Source organism: Suncus etruscus, chromosome 10 (assembly GCF_024139225.1).
Source record: "Suncus etruscus isolate mSunEtr1 chromosome 10, mSunEtr1.pri.cur, whole genome shotgun sequence".
Classification (NCBI taxonomy): domain Eukaryota; kingdom Metazoa; phylum Chordata; class Mammalia; order Eulipotyphla; family Soricidae; genus Suncus; species Suncus etruscus.
Window position 1 is genome coordinate 51356447 of NC_064857.1, and position 13888 is coordinate 51370334.

At 56.2% G+C, this 13888-nt stretch overlaps 1 protein-coding gene and 1 pseudogene across 1 annotated transcript; one reads left to right on the forward strand and one right to left on the reverse strand.

Moving 5' to 3' along the window:
• Positions 1 to 678, forward strand: LOC126020978 (40S ribosomal protein S26-like; annotated as a pseudogene).
• A 2573-nt stretch (positions 679 to 3251) lies between these two features.
• Positions 3252 to 11839, reverse strand: TRMT44 (tRNA methyltransferase 44 homolog). Its single transcript, XM_049782609.1, has 11 exons — positions 11442 to 11839; positions 10042 to 10153; positions 9164 to 9383; positions 7982 to 8050; positions 7444 to 7551; positions 6505 to 6576; positions 5849 to 5955; positions 5365 to 5548; positions 4360 to 4642; positions 4048 to 4164; positions 3252 to 3546 (listed from the first exon to the last, which is right to left on the reverse strand). Exons 1-11 carry the CDS (start codon positions 11824 to 11826, stop codon positions 3296 to 3298), a joined length of 1908 nt encoding a protein of 635 aa, XP_049638566.1. The 5' UTR covers positions 11827 to 11839; the 3' UTR covers positions 3252 to 3295.
• Positions 11840 to 13888: the final 2049 nt, after the last annotated feature.

The window sequence follows — 13888 nt, forward strand, 5'->3', positions numbered from 1 at the left end:
ATGACTAAGAAAAGGAGGAACAATGGGCAAGCCATAAAGCAGGGGTCTCAAACTCGTGGCCCGTGGACCGTTTGTGGCCCTCCATACAACATTTTGTGGCCCACGGCTGGCCTTCAAATATCGCAATATTCTCGATTATTCGCTTACCAAATAATCGTAATAAAAATTGCATTAGTAAGAAAAAAATCACTTTAAACATTCGCATACCCCGAGTAGTTCCGTTCGGGGTATGCAAATGTTTAATGCGATTTTTTTCCTTACTAATGCGATTTTTTATTGTGAATATTCGGTAAGCGAAATCTCTTATGCGGCCCTGCCTCACCCCGACTTTGCCTCCTACGGCCCCCAGGTAAATTGAGTTTGAGACCCCTGCCATAAAGGGTCGCGGGCACATGCAGCTGCATCAACTGTGCCTGGTGTGTGTCCAAGGACAAAGCTATTAAGAAGTTTGTCATTAGGAACATCGTAGAGGCCACTACTGTGAAGGACATTTCCAAAGCAAGCATCTTCAACGCATATGAACTTCCCAAGCTGTATGTGAAGTTCACTACTGTGTGAGTTGTGCCATTCACAACAAGGTAGTAAGGAATTGCTCTCGTGAGGCCCACAAGGACGAACACCTCCACCGAGGTTCAGACCTGAGGATGCTGCCCAAGACCTCCACCAAAACCTATGTAAAGCAGCTAAAAACGTTAAGAATTGAAGACAAAAGGCCAGAGAGGTGGTGCAAGTGGTAGGGTGTGGCCAAAAGAAAACAAACAAACAAAAAAAGAATTGAAGACAAAGTCCTCAGAGGGGAAATAACATGGAAATTAATACTAAAAAAAAAGTAAACAACTAGGATTACATAAAACTAAAATCTTCTATACTACTAAAGATAGTACTAACACTAAACAAAAATACATTCACTAACACAAAAATTCTTGCGCAATGTACATCTGATGAAGGGCAGGTATTCAAAATATATCCATAAATCACATAATAAAAATAATACAAATATCCCTCTAAATGGGAGAAGTGAACAGGTAATTTCTCAAAGACATGCTGGTGGATCAGATACATCATAAAATATCTTTAGCATCATACTCATAATGATGAAAACCATAGATAGAAATAGAATACTAAAAGCAACAAGATCTGGGGCCGGAGAGATAGCATAGCAGTAGGGCATTTGCCTTGCATGCTGAAGGATGGTGGTTTGAATCCTGGCATCCCATATGATCCCCGGGGGCGATTTCTGAGCATAGAGCCAGGAGTAGCCCCTGAGCGCTGCCGGGTGTGACCCCCCCCCCAAAAAAAAAAACAAGATCAAAAAGGAAAATTACATATAAGAGAGTGTCTTAAGACTTACAGTAGATTTGGGGCTGGAGAGATAGCATGGAGGTAAGGCGTTTGCCTTTCATGCAAGAGGTCATCGGTTCGAATCCCAGCATCCCATATGGTCCCCCGTGCCTGCCAGGAGCAATTTCTGAGCATGGAGCCAGGAGTAACCCCTGAGCACTGCCGGGTGTGACCCAAAACCACAAAAAAAAAAAAAAAAAAAAAAAAAAAAAAAAAAAAGACTTACAGTAGATTTACCAAAGAAAATCATCTGGATCTGAAGAAAGTGGTGATATAGAGAGAGAAGAAGCTGGAGCCACAGGACTGGGGACACCTGGAGCCAGCCACTGTCCCTTGGGACAGGTCTGTCCTGCTGCTGGACTCAACGTCCCTCGCCCCCTTTTACAGTCTGTGATGGCTTCCTGTGGGGCTGGAGGCAGGCCCGAGGGTGTCAAAGGTAGGAGATTAACCCCCCACACCATGTACCATGCATGCGACTACCCAGGATTCTTCTAGACCCCAGGGCCGGGTCGGCAGCGCCACCTGCTGGTCATATATGCGCTGCAGCCAGGAACTGAGTCAGAAATGCTGGGGCAGCCACAAGGCCAGTATCTGACAGGGTGGATGGGGAGCAGGGAGCTAGGGTCTGCCCCTCAGCAATGGGATCTGGGGGTCTGTCCTCAATGCTGGAGCCAGCTCAACACTTGCTGGACCCTTGATCCCTGCCCAGGGCATCCATGTGGTCCAAGTTGCCTGGACAGAGGACGAGGCCTCATGCCGCTATAACTGGAGTCCAGCAGGGCAGGGCTGCCCAGGGACTCCCCCCAGCGGGCAACCATCACCTGGAGCCGACCCTGAGGGGACCACCCACACCCACCACCTGTGCGAAGACAGTAGCCCCCCAGGACCAGCAGGAAAGGGATCTGAGCAGGGCACTGCTGAGGCTTTGGGAAAACCCCCACCCCTTGTGCACAGAAGGGACAGCACACAGATCTTAGTGGCCCCATTCCCCCGCTGCCCAGATGGGACCTGCCTGCCGACTGGGGTGCCTGCAATCCTATGGGCTGGGACAGGGGTCTCTGTTGCAAGAGAGCAGGCAGGGTGGGAGGGAGCATTAGGGTGAGGAGGCTGAGACTACTTGGTGGCCCCACCTCCGCCTCCTTGAGAAGTTCACCTAAAGTACCCCTAGGCCAGTGATGGCTAACCTTTTTGAGCCCTAGTGCCCAAACTGCCACACAATGCCTGGTCCTCCCTATGGCCAGTCCAGCCCTGTTGCCAGGTGAGCTGCAAAGCAGACACCAGCACACTCACCTCCCACCGCGCCGCATATCTTAATTGCAGACCCCTTCCCGCATGTCAGCTGCAAGGCCTTCGCGTGCCATCGTTGGCTCATGTGCCATATGTTCGCCATCGAGGCCCTAGGCTGTGAGAAGGCAGTAGGTCCTTGGAGGAGCTACACCTCACACAGGGCCACGCAAAGGAACTCAGACATAGCTGGCCTCCAGGTCTCAGGAGAGCTCGGTCACCCTCTATCCAGACACAAGGCCTCCCTGTGTCCTCTGACCTCTGGGCAGGAAGTGGGAGTTCCTGCAACCAGGCCAATGGAGGACAAGTTTGTCACTCAGGGCTGAGGGGCCCAAGTAGGAGAGGCCAAGTCTGCTCCCCACAACCATGACCCCAGAACACCAAGAAGGACCCCAGTATGAAGGCACCCCCATATCAAATAAGACACGTGTAAACAAACAGGGTCCGGGTCAGGAGTCTTTTGTTTTCTGTAAAGGCTGGGCACGCCCATCTAGGGAGAGGCAGAAAGGACTGTGGGTCCATTTCTGATCTGGGCTGGCCACCTTGAGTCCGAGTCTGTGGCTGAAGACACACTGGGGTCAGGAGCAGCAGCAACACCTGGGCACTTTCCTAAGAAGGCACACAGAGGCGGGTCCTGGCCAGGCTCCTCTGTCCCTGCAAGTACCAGGGCTCACACTTGCTGCAGCCGATGCTTCCGAGGGTGCTGGGACGGCCGCAGCTCTGCGGGCCCATGAGCAAAGGGGCAACGCGGGGCGGGCAGCACGCAGCCATCTGGGTGGTGCAGGAAGAACCAGCAGAGGCGGGTCTTTCGGGCTGTAGGGAGCCGCTGGCACTGGGCGCCCAGGACGGTCCCCTCTCCCTCTGCTTCCTTGACCAAAGGCTCTTCCCTCCAGTCTCGAAGGCGGACCTGCCCACAGCGCACTGAAGAGGACAGTCACATCAGCAGTGTCCGAGCACCAGGACTGTGGGGGGGGGGGGGGTTTAAGGGGTGCTAGATAGGCTGCCTGGAGGGGATGTCTGAGCTGGGCCCGGCCACTGTCCCAAAGGGGAGCAGATCTTTGCACAATTGAGGGCTGGAGGTGAGGCACCTGGGTCACCCCCCAGAGGACACACAAGACACGAAAGCTCACTGAAGCTGTTTAGTGTCATGGAGGGAAAGGGGCTAGTCTGTGAGGGTCCAGCATGGAGCAGCCAGTCCCTGCGGGCTCCAAACGCACATGCCTCGCTTCCTGGCAGGGCACCTTATGGCTGCAAGTACTGTCAGGGTCCAAAAGTGGAACAGCCCAACCCAGAGGTGCAGGGTGTGTGCTGAGCCCCTGTGCAGAGCCCAGGGGTGGGGAATCTCAGGGCCAGGGCCAGGCTACTCGCTAGTGCACAGCTGCCCACCCACTCCCACCCTCAGTACCAGCCCTGCACACGCACCCACAAACACTTGGTGGAAATTGCGCAGTAGAGTCTGCAGACCCCCACACTCGTGCCGCAGCCAACACCGTGTCTCTTCATCCAGGTCACAGGCCACTTCTGCCAGCGACAGGCTCCCTGAGGAAAGGGGGTCCCCGCCATAGGAGGAGCACCATGAGCGGGCAAATGGGGCCAAGCCCTGTGTGGATATGCTAAGCCCCCCTCCCACCCACCCCCAAGCCCAGCAGATCAAAAGAAGCTCAGCAGCTGCTCCCCAACCTAGGTGAGAAACAGGGCCACTCAGCATCGGGGGGATGCAATGCAGGCACTTACCACCTGGGTTCCAGGCTGTGCTGTGGCCCTGAGTCCTGGCCAGAAGCAGCTGGGCCACCTGCAGCACCACACGCTCCGTGAGCTCCCGGGGCAAAGTCGCGCCATTGCGCACGCGCTCCACTTTCTCCCGTGGCTGGAAGCCGGACAACCAGCGCCCCGCTGTGTCTAGGGCTGTGTCTGGGGTAGGGCAGCCCTTCCTGCTGTGGATGTATTGGGTCCTCTGCTCATCCATGGCCACCTCCTCCTCAGATGGGTACGTTCGGGTCCTCCCGATGAGACATACCTGCAGGGAGAAGCGAAAACTGAGTGCCACTGCCACTGACAAGCCACGGGTCCAAGGGCAGACATAGGAGCTAGTGTTTGACTGGGCACCCCAACTAGCCGCCTGAGCGTTGGGATCTGAGGAGACAGTGGGTCCCAGGACAGGTATCCAAAAATGGGCCCATAAGAAAGGAGCCATGGCAGTGGCCCAGGTGGAAGAAAGGCTGAGGGCGGGCTGGCCTGCTCCAAGCTGAGAGAGCAACCCAGAGACCAGGAGCCACTGGCCATGGATTGACAGTACACTGACACTAAGCGCCAGACTACATGGGCTGTGGGGCCGCAGCCACGCCAGCTGTTCCTGGGACTAGGGGTCCAACTGCAGACCAGGCCAGCAGAACTGAGCCTGAAGGCTACAAAAGACAGTCACCAGTGCCTGAGATGCAGGGGTTTCTGGCCCACAGGTAACCACTGAGCCTGCTGGCCTCTCTCCCCAGAGAAGCCATCTAGTGCTGGATGCAGTGAGAGTTGCCCAAGACAACGTTGATGCTGTGTTGGGAGTGTCACAGTGTACACACACATGGTGGATACCCGAGTCCCCCCAGTACAGGCTCAGGACCTCAGGTACACGCCGGCATCCACGGATAGCCACGAGGTGCCAGGACATGTCGTTGGACATTTCAGCAGATGCTGGGGGTCCCCAGGAAAAGCAGTGGCAGGGCAGGTGAAGCCAAGGAGCACACGCACCCGCTTGGTGGACGGGATGCGCAGACTGTCCTCCTCCATGCGGAAGCCGCAGGTGGAGCCCACCTCGTGCACAAAGTCCAGGTACTCGCGGTACTGCGTCTTTCCGCTCTGCCGCCGCTGGTACTTGCCGTCGAAGTTGAAGAAGCAACAGGGCAACACGAAGAAGCGGCAGTGGTACGAGGATCTGGGAGTTCATAAGGAGTGTCAGGAGGTGCACGGTGTAGGGGACAGGAAAGCCACTGACACAGGAAATGAGTCGTGGTCCAGAGGGGTGAGGCGTTTGCCTGGCTGACTGGCAGCCCACCCAGCTGAACCCCAGGCAACCCACAGTCACCACTTCGCAGCCCAGGGCCCTCGGATATCTGGGGTCAGTCACCAGAGGGCCAGGCCAACCCTGCCCTTAGGTTTCTGCATTAAAATACAGCCTCGTTGATGCAGCCAAGCCACTACCCCAATCACCACCGTGAATCAGCTCTTTACACACCGGGCCGCGATGACGGGAATCCATGGGGTAAGCTCGTCCGAATGGTTCCCGATCAGCCAGTCCGTGGCCGGGAAGAGCATCTCATCACCTGGGGTGATGGCGGCTTCCTAGAGGATGCAAGAGGTTGCTCAGAGCCACACAAAGCAATGCAGGGAGGGAGAGAGGGAGAGAGGGAGAGAGGGAGAGAGGGAGAGAGGGAGAGGGAGAGGGAGAGAGAGAGAGAGAGGAGAGAGAGAGAGAGAGAGAGAGAGAGAGAGAGAGAGAGAGAGAGAGAGAGAGAGAGAGAGAGAGAGAGAGAGAGTGCGCGCGCGCGACTTTGGGTGTGAGGAGTAAGGGTGTGAAAGTATTCACGAGTGTGTGGACAAGTGTGTGTGTATGTGTGTGAGAGAGTATGTGTAGCGGGGCAGAAATAGAGGTCCTAGAGCTTCAGCTCCCCTAGGTACCCCTGAACAGCCTCCTGGGCATGGACAGAGCAAGCCGTGTGTCCGAGGAAGGGCTTAGCTCAGTGCTGGCCTCCCCTCCCCGATTCTGGGCCCAGTCTCCTGCCAACAGGAGGTGTGTGTGCCCTGGACAGGGTGGGGAGGGGGAGCAAATGCAGCACCCAGAAACTCCTACGACACAAGGCCTAGGGCCTTACCCAGCCCCCAGATCCATACCTCGAGGCGCGTATGTGGCCCATACTGGTCCCAGATCTTCCTCCTCCGCACATCGATGCCATGACCGGGGTGCTGCAGTGGAGAAATCCAGTCAGCTTCTGGCACTCATGAGGAGGAAGAGCACTCCATGCCCATGCACCCAAGTCCAGGGAGAGCAGAGCACAGGAAGCTCACAGGCCACTGGTCTCGCAGGCCCGACACACCCAGTGCATCCCTGGGACAACCCCCACCCACTCTCAGGCACAGGCACAGCCACGCTCTCACATTCCGGTCTGCTGGGATCTAGGGGCACCAAAGCATGCCAAGACTCAACCAGGCATTGCCACATCTGCAGGTTCTGTTGCACCCACCAAAGCCACAGGCAGAGTCCCCCCTCCCTCCTAGGGAGCCCAGCAAGACTTGGGGTCCAGCCTCCCTACCACACCTCCTGCCTCATACCCCACCCTGTACACCCTTGACCCAGAACCCCTCCCAGCTGCTCCCATGTGGCCGAGAACCACAGTCCCAGGCACCCACTGCAGCTTCCCAACAAGTGAGGTGCATCTGTGTGGGCTGTTGCAACCTGACTCCACAGGCTCTGAACCTGTGTCCAGTCCCTGCCCAGTGCCTGTCTAGCTGGGCCACACTACACCCACTCCACAGGCCACCAGTCAGCCACGCTAGCCACCCCCCCCCCCCCGGCAGATTCTGGTTTCGATGCAATGTGGCACCTGCAAACAACGCTAACGGAAGTACTAGAGGGCCAGAGCCAGAGCACAGCAGGGAGGGCGCTTGCCTAATACACGACAAGCTGAGATTCGATCCCATATGGTCCCCCTGAGCACCACCAGGAATGATTCCCACGCGCAGAGCCAAGAATACCACCAAGTCCCACCAGGTTTGGTCCAAAAACTAAAACAAAACAAGAAAAAGTGCCAGATGAGGCTGTGACCACCTCACCCCCTCGCTGCTCAGGATGTGCACCAGGAGCCCGTTCCCACATCCCAGGTCTACGAAGGACTGTTTGACAGTGAGTCCCCGTGATGCACGCTCCTCCTCCCACAGGACCTACGAGAAAGGAGAAACCAGGATCACTGCAAGCTCCAGCACCCGGAACCATCCAGGCCCAACTTGCTACCACAGCAGCCATCCCTCTAGGGTTCACATCCAAGTGGGCACCCCTATAACAATCTAGAGTACCGGCAGCTCTGAGAGCCCTGGGGACCTGGTATGGACAGAACCGGGAACCTGAACTCTGCCAGGGTACAGGGCAGCCAAGGCCACGATGGCCGCCAGATCTGGAGTCACTGGGCAGCACTTCCTGCCACCGGCAGCAAGATCGGGGACCCCAGAGCTCCTCCCACACACCTGCCAAAAAGTTCCTCAGTCTGCTCAGTGCTTCATGACAGGAGAAATGGGCCCCCCACTGCCAGCATTGGCACTTTGTGTACCAGCAGGGAGAACTGTCCCTCCTCAACCCGCCATGGCCCCCACAAACCAGCAGATAAGCAGCGATAGCCACATCCTCATAGACAAACTTCTCAGGATCGGTGACTTCCGGCCACGTCTGGATTTCCACAAGTCCGAGAGACAAGGAAAGGAGGAAAAGAGGGGCTCGTGAATGTGCATCTGAAAAGGATGCAGGCAGGGCCCATCTGCATCCCCAAGGGCACAGGGACAGCTGAGGGGGGATATGGACACCCCCTCATCACTCTCTGGAGGACAAGGAAAGGGGAACCAACGAAGTTCCAGCTGAGGCTGTGAATCCCAGCCCCAAAACCAGAAAACTGGGTGAGGCTCTCACAACTCCCGGAGTTCGGGGTTCCAGGGGACTGAAGGGTTAGAGATATGTGGGTACCCAGGGGCCAGTGTGAGGTTGAGAGTTGAGTGGATACCTGAGGCCAGTATGGGTGGTGCAATATGTGGGTGCCCAGCAGGGGGCAGTGTGATGCAGATTACGGCACAGGCCTTGGCTTTGAGTGGGAAGGACAAAAGTACCTCCTGAACCCCATCCAAACCCAAAGAAGGGGTGCAGGTATGAGCCAAAAGGGGGGCTAAAAAAGGCAGGATCTGTAAGGGAGACTAGAAGAAGGGGTACAGGCAGAAGCTAGAAAGAGGCCACCACACAGCCACCTAGGAAGATGGATGCTTCAGTACAGACAAAAGGCTGCCACCCATCAAGGAATCGGGATGCACCAGTGCACCCCAACAGTAACTGGAAAAGCCCAGTAGAAGGAAATGGGACAGGGGGTGGAGGGAACAGGTGACCATGTGGCCTTTCTGTTGAGACCCCACAGGGACCAGGGAGCCCCTTCTAGGAGGGAGCAGGGAACTGTCCCCCAAGGCCCTCCCAGGCACTGACAGTTGGGGATACACCCAGAGCTTAGCTTGGAGGAAAATTACAGCCCTGAAGTCCAGAGTGTCTGCAGGCTGGGTTCAGTCGCAGGCTGAAGGCAGCACAATGCCCACTGTGTGGTGGGTGTGGTGCTGTCTGTGACCATCCATGTTGGGCGTGGCGTCATCTGAACAGGTGGTGGAACTTGTCTCTATATGATGGATGTGATGCCCATCTAACCCTCTGCAGTGGGTGTATGCTGTCTGCGCGGTGAGCAGTGTGGGACCCTGTACCCCATGTCTGCTTTCCCACCCCACCCTCTATGGTACCCCATCCCTCAGTCACCTTGACCAGGCCCCCGTACTTGTCCTTGAGGCGCCGGTAGGTTCGGCTGTATGGCTCAAGTGGAAGCAAGCCCAGGGTGCCCGTGGACAGGCTCTTCCTGGGCTCTGCACTCCAGCGGGCCAGCCGGGCCAGCAGCTCCGTGCACAGCCAGGCCTGGCTCGGACAGACCACTCCATCCGAGGGCCACTTTTCTGGACAGAAAATGAAAACAGATATGAACCTTGGGAGATAAGAGAGAGAGGGATGAGCAAGGCTAGGGGTACAGGCCGGGCACAGGGCCTCACACGCACACTATATGCTTCCCTAGTGCCCACTGGCCCCTCACCTCACTGAACCCACCCGAAAACACACAGAATAATCAGCCCAGAAGAAGTCCTGGCTGGTCCCAAAGCTGCATCCTCCCTGTTCTATTCTATGGGGCCTACAGGGGATATGAAGGTCCAGGGGCTGATTAACACCTTCCAGAATTCCAGGGCTCTGGCTCCAGGAATGACAGAACCCACAGCGCACATGGGAAGCTGGAGACACTCAGCACAGCCCTAGATTCAGGAGTTGATGTGAAAACAGAGCTGGATCTGGGCTGTGGGCCACAGAAGCTCTGCAGAGCGCAGAAACTAGAGGCCTCACCAAGGAAGGGTAGAGAACCTGGGCCACCCAGAACAGAGTGCTCAGTGGCAGTAACCTGAAGATGGGCCCACCAAGCTGGCCTAAGGATGGGGATTGAACCGCAGTCTGTCCTAGGCTAGCATGGGCAAGGCAGACGCCTTACCCCTTGCGCCACCGCTCCAGTCCCGAAATCTCCCTTCTTTAAGTCCTCTGTGCCATCCACCCTGGGGACAGAACACCAAGCGGGAGGGGAAGGGAGGGGAGACACTCACCACTGCGGCCCGTCCTGTGTCAATCGCAGCTGGTACACACCACTAGCCTGGACCACCACATCCCCTTCACCAGCCTCCAGTGGCAGGAAAGTCACACAGCCACCACGGACATCTGGGGGAGGCAGACAGATGATCCTTAGGTGACTTGATGGGATCCATGTGCAGACCAGTTTCAGGTCTGTTCAAGGGCACAGAGAGAGCTTGGAGCACCCCCACACATACCCCAGACAATGCATCCTTCACCAGGGGCCAAGCCCACTGAAAGGAAGAGGACAATCCCGTCAAGAGCTGCTGGGAGCCAGAGCGATAGCACAGTGGTAGGGCATTTGCCTTGCATATGGCCAACCAAGGACGGACACAGGGATTTGATTCCTGGCATCCCATGTGGTCCCCCAAGCCTGCCAGGAGAGATTTCTGAGCACAGAGCCAGGAGTAACCCCTGAGCGCTGCTGAGTGTGACACCGCCCCCTAAAAAAAAAAAAAAAAAAAAAAGCTGTTGGGAGACGACAGTCTGGGGTCAGAGCCAAGGGGGACCTCCCTCTGACAGTGCTCAGCAGTGAGCAAAAACAGGCCCAGTCTCACTCAGTGAGACTCACTTCATATAGGCAAGCTGAAGTGGGGGACACTGCGGGAACAGTTTGAAGGGCACACTGGGGAGCCACAACGGGAACCAAGTGGTGAGATTGAGACCTGTGGGGCACCAGCTCTGTGCCCCTCTGGAACATGGCTGGCTGTCAGTCAGGCTTGGTACCGAGCTTGCTTCCAGGTAGGACGGTGGGGGGAAGGGGAGGGAAGCACCCCGGCCCTCTGGCCGTCATGCCCAGGGACTACTCTGGGCCAAGGCCACACACGCTCTGTTGTGTCCTCCACTCCTCCGGGAGACTTCTCCCGCCCACAGATCCCCTTTCTGACCCAAACCCGAAGATGTCATCCTCTGGAGTCTGCTCCTGCAGGGCCCACTTGGGCATTCTATTTTTCCCCTTTTCTTTTGGTTTTTTGTTTTTGTTCTTTTGTTTTTGGGTCACACCCGGCAGTGCTCAGGGGTTCCTCCTGGCTCTGCGCTAGAAATCGCTCCTGGCAGGCTCAAAGGGGGGACCCTATGGGATGACATATGGGATTCGAACCGCCGTCCTACATGCAGGGCAAACGCCCTACCTCCGTGCTATCTCTCCGGCTCCCACTTGGGCATTCTGATGGCGCAGGTGAAGGTCCCACCAGCGGGGCCTATCCAGACCCCCTTCGGCTCAGAAGACAGGTGGGGTCAGTCCTGAATACCAATGACAAGGGGTTCCTGCGCACCCCAGGGCTCCATGACCACCCCTGGACGGTCAGAGGAGCGCACACAGCCCCCCTTCTCCTTCCCAGCCACCCACCAACCCCGGCGTGGCGTTGGCGCGTACCCAGCACCACCATCTCTCTCCTGGGGTCCCCGAGGGGGCAAGGCAGGGTGGTGGCCTTGGGGATGACAGTTCGCAGAACCACCTCGACTTCGGGCGGCGGCTGCTCCTCCTCCTCCGGCCCGGAGCCCGCGAGGAAGGCGAAGAGCTCCGGGTGGCGTTCGGGGAGGGCCCGGGAGAAGCCCGCCCACCGCTGAGCCCCAAGGTTCGGGGTCGGGGCCGCCTCGGGGCCGCCGCCCAGCGCACACTTCCACCGGGCCTCGAGGCGCGCGCCGCACAGCCGCTTGTTGGCCACCTGCGGCCGCTCCAGCCACACGGTCACGGCCTCCCAGAAGCCCTGAGGGAGCCGCGCCGGGTCGCTCACGCCCACCCGACCCGCTGCCGCCATGTTGCGTGCCGCACTTCTCGCGGCGCACTGTGATGACGCGCGACGCAGGGTGATGACGCGGGGCTGGACGACGGCGTGGGGTACAGCGCACATTGATGACGTAGGCTAACCGGATGACGCCATGGGAGGGCGGCCCACGCGGCCCTGATACCTGCCAGGGCCTGTGACTGTGGAAGCAGCTCCTGGAAGCTCTTGGGAGCGTCTCTTCCCTCGCAGGCCTAGAGTGGCCGACTGCGATTTTGGGGGTGCCCACCATACTGCAGTCAGGAGCGTTCGCTTTGCTCCTCTTTTTTTAATTTATTTTTTATTTTATAAAAGTTTAATAGGATTGACTCATGATGTTACAATACTCAAAATTCGATTTATTATTTTTACTGTGAAAGCAGCTATGTGACATCCATATCATCTGTGATAATCGATATTATTTTTAAATAGTCATGAAAGGGAGCCGGAGAGATAGCATGGAGGTAAGGCATTTGCCTTTCATGCAGAAGGACGGTGGTTGGAATCCCGGCATCCCATATGGTCCCCCAGGCCTGCCAGGGGTCATTTCTGAGCATAGAGCCAGGAGTAACCCCTGAGCGCTGCCGGGTGTGACCCAAAAACCAATAAAAAATAAAAATAATCATAAAAATACTTTTTTTAAATACTTAGATTAGAAACATGATAGTAGTTGAGTTTCACTCATGTAAAGAACACACACATCCTTCACCAGTGCAATGTTTCCACCACCAATGCCCCACATCTCTCTCCTCCCTCCCTCACTGGAGTTCGGAGCCACGCACCACCCCTGCATGTGCCCACCTGGAGCAGTAAGGTGGAGCACTGCCTGCCCAATCCCATCTCCCTGTGCTTCAGCCCACGTCATGATTGCTCTTTTCCTGGGAATGGGGTAGGGTGCGTTCCTCTGAATCAAGAACTGGCTGGAGGTGGGCAAACGATAGCACAGCGAAGTGGTATTTGCTTTGCTTTACACACAGCAGGACTGAGTTCAATCCTCAGGATAGGGTCCCCTGAGCCTATAGGACTACCTCTTAAGAGCCTTTGGATTTCACCCAAAGCAAACAAACAAAAAAAAAAAAAAATTGGTTGCAACCAGGTTCCTTTCCCTCAGTTCCCTGATGACCCAATCCCTGCACCCTGCAGCAAAACAGAGTTATGGCGAGTGGACTGAGCACTGGAAAGGAATCTGAGTGCCACTTCATCCATGCAGGTATTGGCAGGAGTGACTTTTATGCCAAGGTCCTACCGCAGCCTGAACACAAGCCACCACCATGCACTGGACCTAGTTCTCACGTACCAATCCCTGTGCTGGCCTAGAGACTAGGCTGCTGCCCCCATCTCGCTCTGCCCTCTGCCCTCTGATCACATGCTCTCCTGGAACTTCTCTGCTGCCTCTTTTCCAGCCAAGAAGAATATTACTAAACTCGGTATCTGGGACAAAGGTCAGTCTTTGCCACTGGTGTAACTGCAGCTTCAGTGTCCACCTACACTAATTCTGACCAGACCTCTGGGACTGACAGGCAAAAGGCTGATTAGGGCCAATATTTCTAGTTACCATGTTAGTGGTTGAACCGTTGTTTATGTGAGAGCCAGAGGCACCCTGAAAATAGAGGGCACTTAATGGAAACTAAGAGGCCACACCAGGCAGAGGTGACTCTGAACTCTATACTCAGGAATTACTCCTGGCAGGGGCTCCAGGGACAATATTGGGTGTTGGGGATCAAACCCAGGTTTGCCATATGCAAGACAAGTTCTTTGCCCACCCTCCTAGGCACTGCCAGGAATAATTTCTGAGAGAGCCAAGGGTAACTCCTGAGCATCACCAGGTGTGACACCCCTCCCAAATTAAAGAATGTCACCTTCAAGGGCCAGGGGCCAAGGAGTAAGATAACACAGAGGGTATTTTCTTTGCATGCTGCCAACCCAGGTTCTATCCCTGGCATCCCATATAGAACTCTGAGCCCAGCAGGAGTAACCCCTGAGCACTGCTAGGTTTGATTCAAAAACAAACACAAATCTCACTTTAGTACAGCAGGCAGGGGGGTCTGCCTTGCACACA